The sequence below is a fragment of the Physeter macrocephalus genome, chromosome 1 (genome assembly GCF_002837175.3).
Source record: "Physeter macrocephalus isolate SW-GA chromosome 1, ASM283717v5, whole genome shotgun sequence".
In the NCBI taxonomy this organism is placed as follows: domain Eukaryota; kingdom Metazoa; phylum Chordata; class Mammalia; order Artiodactyla; family Physeteridae; genus Physeter; species Physeter macrocephalus.
Window position 1 is genome coordinate 91,401,839 of NC_041214.2, and position 13,904 is coordinate 91,415,742.

The following is a 13,904-nucleotide window of genomic DNA, read 5'->3' on the forward strand; positions in this document are numbered from 1 at the left end:
AAGACTCCATGATTCCAGTGCAGCGGACACTGGTTCGATCCCTGGTGGGGGAACTAAGATCCCAATGCTGCACAGTGCGGCCAAAAAAAGAAAAAAATTAAACTAAAAATCTTGCATAGATGTTAAGTTTTGTCAAATACTTTTTCAGTAACTCCTGAAATAACCATATGGTTTTCTATTTAGTCTGTTAATATGGTGAATTACATTGATTTTTGATTGAAACAGCCTTCCATTCCTAGGATAAACCCCACTTGGCCATGTTGCATTATCATGCTGCATTATTCTGTCTGAGGGTAACTCCTCATATTCTCCTTTCCAGTTTCTCCTCACTCCTTTTTTTATCGTCTGGCACCTTCCTCTCACCTTTCAAAAGATATCCCCTAAAGAGAACATTCTTCAGAATTCCCTGTAGTCTGCACCTTCAGCCTCCACCTCCTCATCTCATTCTCTCTCCTTAGCCCTCTCTCAGTGGTCCCCAGCGACTTCCAGGAGGTGTGTCCTTGGGGTCTCCCTTCACAGTCATTGCATTGCTTCATACTGCAGGCTGCAGTCTATTTCTTCCCTGCTCTTGGGGGCTCTTCTTTCTGAGTCAGCTCTGCCTTGCCAGCCCCCAGCCTCATGTAGGTCTTTGTTCCCTCATACTTTGGGCTTCTGTGGTAGCCTCCTGACCCCTCTCTCGACTCCCTGCATTACTCTTGCCCCTGATGAATCTTCCTGAAGCTGGGTGCTCATCCTGCCGTTCTTTGCTTCAGCAGTGTTCGTGGCTCCTCTTGTAGGATTGTGCCAGGACTTCTCAGCCTAACATTCAGATGCCTCTTCATTCTGGCTCCAGTCTTCCTTTCCAGCTCCATCTCCTCTCTGTGGACTTTCCCTCAGGATCAGAGAGCCTTGGTTATTTACTCAAGGACCCTGAGTACCTCGCAAGCCTGAGCTTCCTGGATGCTCGCTCCAGGGACGCCCTTTCTTATGTCTGCCAGCCTCGGCAAACATGCCCCTAACCGCAGGCCCAGGGAGCCCGGGCCTGCCCAGGGGTCTCTCTTCACTCTGTGCTCTCTTCCGCTCCCTCTTGCTTGGCATGAGTCAGTTTCTGCTTCCTGTTGCTAGTTCTCTGTCAGTCTTGACCGCTTATCTCCTCAACTGGACTGTAAGCTTCTGTAGAGCAGGGGTCTTCTTTGCTTGTGATAAATAGATTGGGTTTTTCTCTGCAGTGCATTTACATAGATGACAGTGGTAGGATTCAGGGGTGGCTGAGGTTGGGGTGGGGGGCTGGGAGTGAGCAGCAGAGTTGGTGGGGCTGTGGAGCTGGTAATGGGAGTTTGCCCCTTCCCTGAAGGCTCCTCAGGGAGGCATCTGGAGGGGAGCCAGGAGGTGCTTGAGGGGAGCCCACAGTGTCCTTCAGCCAGAAGACCAGAATTTTTTGTGTAGCCGAGGAGAGAGCAAGACTGAGATGGGAGAGCAAAAGTCTCTTTCTGTGCATGGACTGGGACAGACATGGTATAGGATGTCTCCAGGGAAGGATGGCACCACATCCGGTATGGAGCCCACATGGCTCTGGGCCTGAGAGCCTGGGTGGAGGTCAGGGCCACCTCAGAGCTGGGCTGGGGAAAGCCTTCAGGTAGAATGCAGAGCAGAGCCAAGGACAGGACTTCTAGGTCCAGAGACACCCTGGAAGAAGAGTGTGGGAGCTGCTGCCAGTCACTGCCAGGCAGCTGAAGTCCCAGAGGGAGGCTCTTTGGGATCCAAATAGACAAGTGGACTAGAGACCAATGCAGGGCTCCTGAGGGCTGGAGGAGCCACAGCGGAAGGTGCAGGGGTCGGCCTGGGCTCCCCTTCTGCAGTTGGGACTAAGAACTAAATGTTTGGAGGGAGTGATTGAGGCCTAGAAAGCTGAGCCTCTTTGTGTGGCTTCTGTCCGGTATGGCCTGGGGCAAGGGCAGGACCAGGATCTGTTTACCCAGATGCCCCAGGAGCTGTACCTGCCAAGAGAAGTTCTGACCAAACAGTACCTTTGCCAGGACCTGGAATGTGCTATGTCAACCCTGCTTTTGTGGGTTGAGTTGTGTTTTCCCTTAGCTTTTCAGTAAGTATTGCTTTCAAAAGAATTCCAGCCTTGTCTCTGACCCGAGGGACAGTGATCTTTCTCCGCACACATCTCTGTCAGCACAGAGGAGGGCATCTGTGAGGAGTGGGGGTAATGGTGGGTGCTTGCCAGCAGGTGTGCTGGTGGGGTCGTCAGGAGGCCCTGGCGCTGGTGCAGAGAAGGAGATGAGACCTGTGTGGACACTGATCCCTGCTGGCCAGGGACCTCATCCTTCCCTCAGTCCCTAGAGGACTTCACACAGTGCTGGGTATCAGCAAGTATTTACCTCTTGGAGCTGATTCCTGGGGAAGAGCCAGCTAAGGCCTCTCTGTGGAAGAGCAGCCCTTTGTCCTATGCGGACCCTGTCGCACTTTCAAACAATGAAACCCTGTCCCCCTCAAGGAGCCTTCCCTGCAGTGCCCTTGCCACCCCCAACACACAAAGCTCTGTCACAGCATCCCCAAGACACCTAACCTTTTAGCCTTTGGTACTGTGGACATGGCCAGTATGAGTATTCAGTGACTCAGCATCCTTAGGGCCATATTCTGTCACAGGCCAGCCAAGCTTTAGGCTCTGAGGACATCAGAGAGCCTGACTGATGACACTTGGCTACTCCCAGCAGTTGGCTGCGGGTGGGTACCCTTGGCATTTGTTTGCGGGCAGCTAGGTGTGCGTTTGCTACCCTGGGGCCTGGGGGCTCCGAGCTCTGGGACTGGGAGAGTCATGGCTGGGGCTCCAGGCCTGAGCTCCGTGTCCTCATCTCTCCCTCTGCAGCTCGTCTCCAACGTCCTCATTTTCTCCTGCACCAACATCGTGGGCGTCTGCACCCACTACCCGGCTGAGGTCTCCCAGAGACAGGCCTTCCAGGAGACCCGGGAGTGCATCCAGGCTCGGCTGCACTCGCAGCGGGAGAACCAGCAGCAGGTGAGTGAGGCCCTCCTGCCCTGCACAGCTGGCAGGGAGCCTGCCTCGGCCCAGCTGCTGCCTGCCCACCAGCTGTGCTCAGGGCAGCTGTCCAGCCCCGCCTCCCTGGTGGGGTGCCCAGCCTGTGGGGAACGTTTCTCCTGGAGGGAGCCCAGCGTTCCTGGCTCTGCGGGAATGCTCTAGGGGAGGCTCTGGAACACCAGCTCTAGCCCTGCCCTTGCCTGTTGCGTCCTCAGTCTCCCTGGGGTTTGCAAGCAAACCAAGCAGCTTGGGTGGCAGGAAGCAGCCCTCCACCTCTCCCCTGGGGCTGATGAGTTGGGGTGCTGAGAGCATCAGCATTCCCTCCTGGGATTAAGGTGCCCGCCAGGCGAGCGGGGAGGGAGGAGGAGAGGAGACCAAGCTGTCAGCCCCTGTGACACCCTCACTAGGCACTCCCTCTGTGATGATCTCTGGGGTTTGGTTAGTTCAGAGAAAGGAAGACAACCGTGTCTCACCCTAAACCTCACCCTCAGGGGGCTCCTGGGCCAGGAGCCAGGCCATTCATGCAGCTCACAGACTCGGGCTTCTCCCCGTGAGCCCTGGGTGGAGGGACCTGCCCCTGTGTACTCCTCTGGCTGAGGCGGGGCAGGGGCTGAGGCCTTGTCAGGGTTCCCTGCCTGGCATCCTGGGGGTGTCCTGTTTGGGGTTCAGGTCTGGCTGGCTCACCACTGTGTCTTCTCCTGTGTGTGAACCAGATAGAAGTTGGGATCCCTGAGACTGCGCATGGCTCCCAGACAGCAGGCCCGGAGGGAGACCCCAGGGGGAGAGTGGGCAGGTCAGCAGGGTGCTGGGGCTCCCACTGGACTTGGACTCGTCCCGGCTCTCAGAGATAAGGTTATTCCAAAGCGGAGGGGCCTCCCTCTCTTCTTAGGTTCGTGTCTCGCCAAACTCTGCACAAACACTGGCGGAGTCCTCTTCTGTGCTGCACACTGTGTCGGCCGACGACAGGTGTAAACACGGAGGTCTGCCTTCAGTCGTGAGGACAGGGAGCCGGAGGCCTGGACGGCAGTAGTCATCTGTGCCCTCCTGCCCAGCACGGCGTGTGCGCTGTGAACACCCCACGAGCACAGTTTGCCACAGTGTGAGGGCCTCTCTGCCTCTGTCTGGATTCAGCCCACGGCTGGTGACATCCAGATGGCTGAGGCGGGGGGAGAGCTCAGCTGAGCCTCTCCAGGCCCTCCCCCAGTCACCATCTGCCCCTGCTTCCCTTCCAGCCCCGCGCCCGGCCGCTGTGCCTGGCTAAGTCCCCAGCTCAGGCTGTCCAGTCTGAGGCCTGGCCTTCCCATGTGCTCTCTTGGCCCCATCTGGGCTCCAGGTCCAGCCTCTTGAATGAAACCTGTTCCCAGGGGTGTCCCTGAGTCTTCCCACTGTCTCTTCTTGACAAGCTTACCTCACCTCTCTGCACCCTGCTCACCCCCAAGCTCCCACCTGCCTCAAAAGCCCCCCTCTCATCCCTGTTCCAGACCCCAGCATCTCTCACGTGAGATCAGGATACCTTCCTTCCCCTTCTGGATTAGGGAATGTCCCCCCTCACTCCTGGGCCTCGTCCCTTCTCCAGTAAAATTAGCATTTACAGTGCCTCACAGTTTACTTGCACTGGCCCTGGCCAGGCTGGACATTCCAGAAGATCCACAGGGATTTGGGGGAGAAAATATGTTTGCCATACCATGTTTCAGGCCAAGGGACTGGGGAGGGGAGGCATGCTTCCCGGGGACAGGCACTCCTCACCTAGCCGGGGCCCAGAGTCAAGCCTCCCCTGCCCTCTGCAGAAAAGGATGCTCTTAGATCTGAGGATGCTTCTAGGTGCCACCTGATGAGGGCACTCAGCACTGTTCCCCAGCCGCCCCCTGCCCACTCGTCCTGGCCCTCAGCCCCAGAGCTAGTTATAAATGTAGGAAGGTCTCTCGTGAATCTAAACAATTTGTAGCACACTTTCTCCCAGTCATCCTGTATTTCCACAGAATTGTCCTTTAGTTTGTATTGATATTTTTATCACCGGTAGCTGTTCACTGAGAGTTCAGTAAATATGAAATGGCCTTCAATGGCCGCGTGCACTGATGTCTGGGGAGGCCAGACCAGCCCACAGAGAGCACCATTCCTCACTAGTCCACCAGAGTTTCCTAAGCATAAGGCTGTCAGCTCTGGAGCTGAACAAGACACAGTTCCCACCCTCAGGGAGACCCCAGTAACAGACCATTGACATTGAAATGCAGAGTGATCGGGGGCTCTATAAGAAGGCCCAGGGTGGCGAGGGTATGCTGCAAGCTGGAGCCAGGACCCTCCTCCTGGGATGGGGCTGAGCCTGAGGTAGGTTAGCAGCAGTACTTGAGGATGGTGATTCTAGTTGAGGAGCAAGGCCTTGACCTTCATGATCAGGAGGACGGGGGTGCCATGGACAAAGGCACGGAGCTTGAGAAGAACCATGGTGAGCATGGTGTGGGCACGATGTCAGGTGCTGGTGGCGAGACATACGGCGGGCAGCCGGACGAGGGAGTGGGTGTGGGAGGTGAGCAGAGGAGGTGCTGATGGAAACCTTGCTCCCAGAGGCCAGGAGTGGGGAGGGGAACGAGGCAGATGCAGGCGCAGCAGAAGAGCCTTAGGGCCACGTGAGAGAGCGGCCCAGCGCCCGGTGCTGAAGGAGTGGAGGGAGAATGAGGAGGGCTGGAGACAGCCAGGAGGGAAGGCTCCAGATGAGAGGATTCGTGAGCGAGCCTGGCAGAGCGCCTGGGCTAGAGGGTGCAGGTAGAGGTTGGACCTCTCGGAGCAGGCAGGCCCCGGAGGAGAACACAGAAAGGGAGCCAAGTCCAGACCCCGTCAACGGCTGCCATGACCCTCCCCAACTTCACAGGGTGGCCCTGGCACCTCTCCTGGCTTTTCTCCAACCTCCCCTTCAGCCAGTCTTAATTTCTTGGTTTCTCAAAGTCAGCAGGCTTTCCCATCCTCCTGGGCCACCATCCCCTACGTCGAAATGGTGCCCCCTCCTTCACACATCGTCCTCTGGTCCCCACGAAGCCTTCTGTGACCACCCTGCTCCTCCCCAGCCTACGTCAGGTCACCCTGCTCAGTGCCCTGTAGTACCTGTAGCCCCACAAGACTGGGAATTTGTGAAGGAGGAACTTTGCCTGTCTCGTTCACGGTTATCACTCCTGGCACCCGGCAAGACGCCAGGAACATGGGAGGTGCTCAGTGACTATCTGGTGACTGAACGAATCTCATCCAAAGCTCCCAACAACCCCATCCCTATTTATAGATAAGGAACTGGAGGCTCAGAGAAGTTCAGTCATTTGTCCAAAGTCTCAGGTGACACCCAGGTTTCTGACCCGAGGTGCCTGGTACTACAGATTCACCAGGAGTACTTTTCCCCATGTATGTGGAAGAACCAGGAGGTGTCCCAGGGAGATGGGGGCCAGGTAGCCCTGGGGCATGACTCCACACCCAGCACACACAAGTGTTAGCTCCATGAGTTTCAGGAGAGCCTGAAAAGTTTTCCAGGGCCCTGTGGGTAGGGGCTCAGGTGGGGAGGGGAGGGGACTGCCAGGCAAGGGGAGGAGCTGTGATGAAAGCATCTGCTTCCCTCCCCAGGAGCGGCTTCTGCTGTCTGTCCTTCCCCGTCACGTTGCCATGGAGATGAAAGCAGACATCAATGCCAAACAGGAGGATATGATGTTCCATAAAATTTACATCCAGAAACATGACAACGTGAGGTAGGGGTGAGGCTGGGGGGCAAAGGCAGGGTGGGAAGACTGAACCCCAAAAGAGGTGACATGTCCCTTCCCTCCCCTTCAAGAGGGCACAGCCCATCGGGGTGGTCTGGTGGCTTTGGAATGTGTGTTGTCTGGGGCACCCCAGCCCCGCCCCTCTAGGTCTGTTAAGTGAATTAGTTAGTATTGGTGGGGAGGAGGTGAGGCTGCAGCAAGGAGGAGAAAGGAGAAAGCAACACCACCAGCTCTTGGGGAAACTCCTAACCTAACAAGGGAGACAGAAAGTACAGACTTGGGACCCACATGTCACCATCATCGTCTCAATCTTCACCACCATCCAGCAGCCTCCATGCCTTCTAAGCCAGTGTGTGCCAGGCACTGTACCAGGCATTATCCACCTCACTGCTAATCCTGTCAGGAGGCTGACAACCCTGCAGGGTGGGGACCCTTATTAACATCCCTTGTTTAGAGATTGAGCTCAGAATGGCTAAGACCCCTGGCCAAGGTCACTCAGCCAGGAGTGGTAAAGCGGTGTGTGCCCAGGTCGGCCCACCTTGAAGCCCACGCTCCTTTTAGTGCGTGTTTGCGGCTTCCCTAGACGGAAGCTCTGACAGCAGGGACAGGCAAACAGATGTAGATTAACAGGGTGCAAAATCTGCTTCTGTGTTCCATGGGGACATGAAACGATACAGTGGCCTTCATCCAGCATGGCTTCCTGGAGAGCCTGCTAATCCTCCCATATGCCCAGCGAAGGAGCTGCTGTGTTTGCCTTCGAGAGGGTTGCTTCCTCCCTGGGCGAGTTTTCCTAGGACCCATGAGTCCTCTAAGGTTGGTATAAAGAGGACATTTTGGAGGTTTGGGCTGAATTTTCAAGTTGGGGTTAAAGAGAATAATACAAATTATTGTGCGTGGGTGCACACGCACGCACACACAAATACACACATTCAAGATGAGGCTGATGGCAGCAGGAGTGGGGAGGGCATGTGTTGTCTTGCAGAGTGGACAGAGCTGCCCAGTCCCCAGTGTGCCCCGGAATCCGACACTGCCGATTCTGCCCGTGTGTCCTCCATCCAACTCCCAAGACAGATTTGAAGCCTTTGGGAGAAAAGAGTACCTGGACAATATATTTGTCCTCAGTTTTCAGAGCATCCCACCCCCATGACACCCGCCCACACTCCGCTGTCAGGCAGGGAGAGTGTGGCCAGCAGCAGCCTTGGACTCTCAGGAAGAAAGCTGCCCTGGCCGAGTCTCCACGCCGAGGAGGTGTCCCGAGGGGCTGCGGGCTCACCTCAAGAGGGAGGTGGGGTCCAGGCCTTGGTAGGTGGTGCTGATGTGAGGTTTCCCTCCTCCGCCTCTGTCCTCACATGGTGGAGTAATCACTAGCAATAGTTAATGCTCGTATAGAGCTTTCTTTAACCCAAGCACTGTTCTAAGCACTTTTGTATATTCGCTTAATCCCCACAACAAATATAAGAGGTTGGTACTATTATTATCTCCTTTTAACAGGTGAATAAACAGGCACAGAGATTAACTTGTCCAAGATTCATAACTGGTTAAGTGAGGGAATCGCCCCCAGAAAGCTTTTTGGTATTGGAGTTTTTACCTGGTCTGACTACTTGACAGATTTTTTTTATACGCCAGCAGAAGGGGTTTGTGGATGACTCTGTAGGAAGGAGGCCTGGGGAGCCCTCAGGGAAGAGGGGACTCAGAGGAGAGGAGGAGAGAGGTTTGGCTTCCCACCTGCGTGTGTGTGACTCAGGAGCCACGGGGCCTTTCCTGTCTGCTGGCTGCCCCTCAAATCTGGTGGGCCCCACCTTAGGGCATGTAAAGAAACAGCCTTATTTATCAGAACAAGTCCCAGAGGTCCAAAGTTCAGGTGGGAAGGAGTGACCCGCCAAGTGGTCCCAACACATACAAACCCCTGAGCTCCGCCCTTTGAAATTTTCTCTCTTGGTCCTGTCTTCACCACGCCGCTGGCCCTGGCATTGCTCTGTTCCAGGCAGAGCATGGACAAAAGGTGCTTTCCTCGATTGCTCTTAGCACAGCAGAGCCTTCAGCAGATTTACTAAACTATAAAGTGGAACACAAAGGAAATCCAGAAAATTCACCACTCAGAAACCGTCTGGCATTCAAGGCACAGGTTCTCAGCCTGGCTTGGCTGGCACATCTGCCTCGTCTGGCCTCCTCTGCATCTCTGTCCAGTTCCTTGCCCTCTCACCCCTCTGTCCTCCCAAATGGGGGGCTTCGTCTCACTTCCTATCCCTCTGTTGCTGGCTCTTGGGCCCGCAGCCCTCCAGCAAAAGGGTTTGGTCAGAGAGGCTGACTCAGGCCTCTTCCACAGTGACTGCCCTGCGGAGTGGCCCACCCTCTGGGTGACACCCCCTCACCCCTCCACTCCCACAAAGGCTGTGACTTCGGGTCAATACAAGAATCACAAGAGTGGCTAGAGCATCGGCACGGCAAGAATCAGAATCAGACCCCAGCCATGGGGGGTGGGGAATGTCTGTTCTAGAATGTGCTCAGGATCAATAACAGCAATCAGGAAAGAGATGAAAGGACAGAAAAGCTAAGATGCCATCATTCTCATGGGGACAGACATAATTCTGGCTCTGAAATTGCCAGGACTAGGGGTGGCTGGTACACATCAGAGGCCAGCCGCAAGCAATCATATGCAAATATCCCGCTGGGTCCCCTTCCCTGTTTCATCAGCCTCCGGGTGCTGCTCTTGGTGGAAACACATTGCTTGCTCTGGTCTCTGGTTTTGGGCTGAACCTTTGGCTTGGGTTGGGGGTTGAGTAGTAGGTGGAGGGATGACATCACAGTGTAGAAATGCACTTTGGGGCTTGGCTCATGGTCCAGTGATTAGCCCTGGGGCCCTAGGCAAGGCGACCCTTCATGTCATTCTGGCTCTGCTGTGTGACCAGGGCAACTTACAGGCATTGAGCCACTCTGAACCTGTTTCCTCATCTGCATAATAGGATAGGAAAAGTACCTACTTAACAGGGTTTGTTAAAGAGGAAATGAAGGGCTTCCCTGGTGGCGCAGTGGTTAAGAATCCACCTGCCCATGCAGTGGACATAGGTTCGAGCCCTGGTCCGGGAAGATCCCTCATGCCACGCAGCAACTAAGCCCGTGTGCCACAACTACGGAGCCTGCGCTCTAGAACCCGCGAGCCACAAGTACTGAAGCCTGTGCACCTAGAGCCTGTGCTTCTCAACGAAGAGTAGCACCCACTCACCGCGACTAGAGAAAGCCCGCGTGCAGCAATGAAGACCCAACGCAGCCAAAAATAAAATAAATAAATTTATTTTAAAAAAAGAAAAACAGAGCTTCCCTGGTGGCGCAGTGGTTGAGAATCTGCCTGCCGATGCAGGGGACACGGGTTCGAGCCCCGGTCCGGGAGGATCCCACATGCCGCGGAGCGGCTGGGCCTGTGAGCCATGGCCGCTGAGCCTGTGCGTCCGGAGCCTGTGCTCCGCAACGGGAGAGGCCACAACGGTGAGGGGACCGCGTACCGCCAAAAAAAACAAAAACAAAAACAAAAACAAAAACAAAAAACAGTAAATGAAATAATATGAGGAAAGCGCTTAGCCCAATATCTGGCACAGAACAAGTGTTCACGAATTGGGAGCAGCTATTATTGTTACTGTTATTATTATGATTATTACCACACTCCTATCAGCAAAGAAAGGCCTGGGGATTCTCGATCTGGAGTGGAAGGGTGTTGAGTCACATTCATCAATTCTCTGTGGAGTTGTAATATTTAGACAGGGTGATGACATGCTGTTCTCTAACCCCACTGAGAGCAAGGCCACAAGAAAAATAAATCAACTCTGAGGTGTGACAGTTTGGGCCTGGATCTAAGGGAGAGAAGAGACTAATGGGTGGCCAGAGAGTTTGGCCTGGGCAGGGAAGGGGGACAGACAGGTGCCCATCACTTTCCGTGGCCTCATTCGCCCCAGGCCCCGAGGAGGATCACTGCACAGCATACAATTCTCAGGATTCCAGGGGGCCTGTTGGATGCTCTGGTTCTGGGCCACCACTGGCTCTGAGTTGAGGCAGGCCAGAGGCCAAGGAACCGTCAACATCCCCGTGGAGCCCCCCAGATGCCTCTCCTGTCTGATGTGTCGGGTGGAGATGTTTTAGCCCCTCTTGCTGGACAGCTCAGTTGGGGCTGGGGCCATGGCTGGATTCAGACCTGTGACTTGAGAGCCCTCCTGCCTACCCTCACCTCCACCCAGGCATCTGGCCCTGCTGCAGCCACAGCGCCAGGGTGAGAGGAGGGCCGTGCTGTCCCTACTCCTGGGACAAGGGCCTCCAGGACATGTCAGCAGAGGCTGTTCTGGACTGGGGGTTCCTGGTGCTCTGCTCTGAGGGGAGGGAGATGGGGGTTGGAGGAAGGGACACCCAGAGAACATACCACATGGGGGAGCAGAGTAAAGGTACTGATGCAGCCAGAACCCAGGTGCCACCGGGTTACCCCTGCCAAGAGGTCACCATTGTGGAGGAAGACGAGTGTCTGTGTTGAGCAGGCTAGTTCACACCCCACTCTGCCACTTAGTAGCTGTGGGGACTTGGGCAGGTCACCTAGTCTAAGCCTCAGTTTCCTCATCTGTGACATGGGAATGGTGATGTCCTTCCATTCATCCATTCAGCAGAGGTTTCACCTCTACCTCCATCACTGGGAATCACCAGCTGTGCTCTCAGACACTTAGCCAGAGGCAGGACCGTGCTGGCATTTGGGGGTGGGGGGACACTGTCCCTGGCATGGGGAAGCTCCCCTTCTGTTTGGGAGGACACACAAACAACAGGTTAATTAGTAAATTGGGGATGCATCACGTGGGGAGTGGGGGTAGTGACCTGGCGACATAGACTTCGCATTCTGGCAGAATCCAGTGCTAGACAACCCACCTCTCAGTCACTGAGAAGCAGAGCCTGTAGGAGAGGGACCCTGGGGCTTCTTGCAGGGGTGCTGGAAGGGTAGGGCAGCTACAGTGTGCAGTGTGTAAAGCCCCGGGCCCAGGAGGTGGCTGCACACTGTTTGCCCTGCAGAAGCAGAGCAGGCTCCTGGGCAGGCTACCAGGTGAGAGTCAAGGTCAGGTAACCCCAGAGGTTTCAGGAGGAAGGGAACACCCAGCCAGGCCTGAGAGGGTACTGAAGGGTTCCCTGCTTCCGCAAGGGTCCCTGCTGGATGAGAAAGACCTGCACCTGATTGGCCAGTACGCTGGAGCCCTTAGGTTTTACAGGTTGCAGATGGTGGGATCATTCCAGACTCTGCTCTCTGTGGGAGTGGAGAGAAGGCCACCTCCTCCAGGGGGCACTGACCCTCTGCTGAAGGGGTGCCGGGGCCGGGGTTGGGGGGGGTGCGGTGGGGGTGGGGGTGGTGCGGTCTTGACTCACTGGCTTGAATGAGAGCCTCATTCTCAGAGACCCAGGAGCCCTGTGGGGCTGGAGCTGGGGGCCTGGCAGAGGAGCTGCTGATCCAGGGGTGGAAGTGAGGTTACACCTTCGCCCTACACAGGGAGGGTGTAGCAGGGTCTGGGGAGGGCTGCCCTTCCCCCGCCCTTCCCTTCTTTCCCTGTCTCTCCCCAACCTCCCCCTTTTAAGGTTATCGGCTCCTCTCCTGTCTCCTTCAAGGGCTTGGCTGCATCCCCAGGTCACTCCGGCGTCTGGCTCAGCTACAGCATGGTTGTGAATTATAATGACCACTCCGCAATGTCTGCGATGCTCTGATACCCGTGGGCGGATTGTGCACCCTGTGGGCAGAGATTGAAAATGTTTACCTCCCCATGTCCCCAGCCAGCGGATGGACGAGAGGTGTGGACCACAAACATGCAGCTTTCCTGTCTCCGACCTGATATTAAGAAAAGTATTCTTTTCTTGTCATCTTCTGTATCAATTATAGATATAAGTGGTCTTATATTATCCTCTCATTCATTCCACAAACATTTATTGAGCTGCTACTGTGTGCCAGACATGACTCAGAGTAGATGGAAAAGACGCTATGCTTGCCCCTTAGGGAATATCCAGCCCTCACCAGTGAGGTGGGGCTGAGCCTGGTGCTCTGGGAACGTGGCTGACGACCCAGCTGGAGCCACTGGGGTTGGGTCTTTTCTTTCAATCAGTCAATCAATTAATTGATTATTTTTGTTGTGGTAAAATATACATAGTATAAAATGTACCATTTTTACCATTTTAAGTGTACAGTTCAGTGGTATTAAGAACATTCACATTGTTGTGCAACCATCACCAACCATCCGTCTCCAGAAGTTTTTTCATCTTGCAGAACTGAAACTCTTTACTCATTAAATACTAACTCCCCATTCCTCAACTTCCCCCAGCCCGTGGCAACCACCATTCCACTTTCTATGTATTTGGCTATTTCCAGGTACCACATTTAAATGGGATCATACAGTATGTGTCCTTTTGTGTCTGGTTTATTTCACTTAATGTCTTCAAGGTTCACTCATGTTATAGAATGTATCATGTTTTCCTTACTTTTTAAAGGCTGAATAATATTCCATTGTATGTATTTACCACATTTTGTTTATCTGTGCATCCATAGATGGACCCTTGGGTTTCTTCCATCTCTTGGCTATTGTGAACAGTGCTGCTATGAACATGGGTGTACAAATATCTCCTTGAGTCCCTGCTTTCAAACTTTGGGGTATATGCCTAGAAGTGAAATTGCTATATCATATGGTAATTCTATTTCTAACTTTTTGAAGAGCCCCATACTGTTTTCCATAGTGGTTCACGATTTTACCTCTGCACCAGCAGTGCACAAAGGTTCCAGTTTCTTCACATCCTTGCCTGGGATTGGGTCTTGACAACAAACCTGAGTTTGTCCTGGGACACAGAATGCGGATCAGTGGGGAGTGGAGCCAGCACCGCTCTGGACTCAAAATGGGGGGCCCTGGGAGAAACTAGAAGAGAGAGAAGTTGGGGCACAGGGTCACTGACCAGTTAAACATGTCAGGCTGTCTTTGAAACAACTGGAATCAATTGTGCTTTGTGATTCTGATTCTAATAAGAATTCAGACACAAGAAGGCTGATTCTGGGCAGGGTGAGTCCAAGAAGACATTGTGAAGATGGAAGGGTTAGAATCTTCTTTCAGAAGGCCTAAAAGAAGAATGTGATTTATTTTCCATCTTTTAAA

The 13,904-nt window shown here is 54.3% G+C and overlaps 1 protein-coding gene across 1 annotated transcript in view; it reads left to right on the forward strand.

The window, feature by feature from the left end:
• ADCY5 (adenylate cyclase 5) overlaps positions 1–13,904 on the forward strand; it is a 156,763-nt gene that overhangs the window by 84,354 nt on the left and 58,505 nt on the right. The window contains exons 2-3 of the mRNA XM_007106261.4: positions 2,855–3,004; positions 6,626–6,747. Of these exons, the coding sequence (XP_007106323.2) occupies positions 2,855–3,004; positions 6,626–6,747 (272 nt within the window). The remainder of the gene's footprint in view (positions 1–2,854; positions 3,005–6,625; positions 6,748–13,904) is intronic.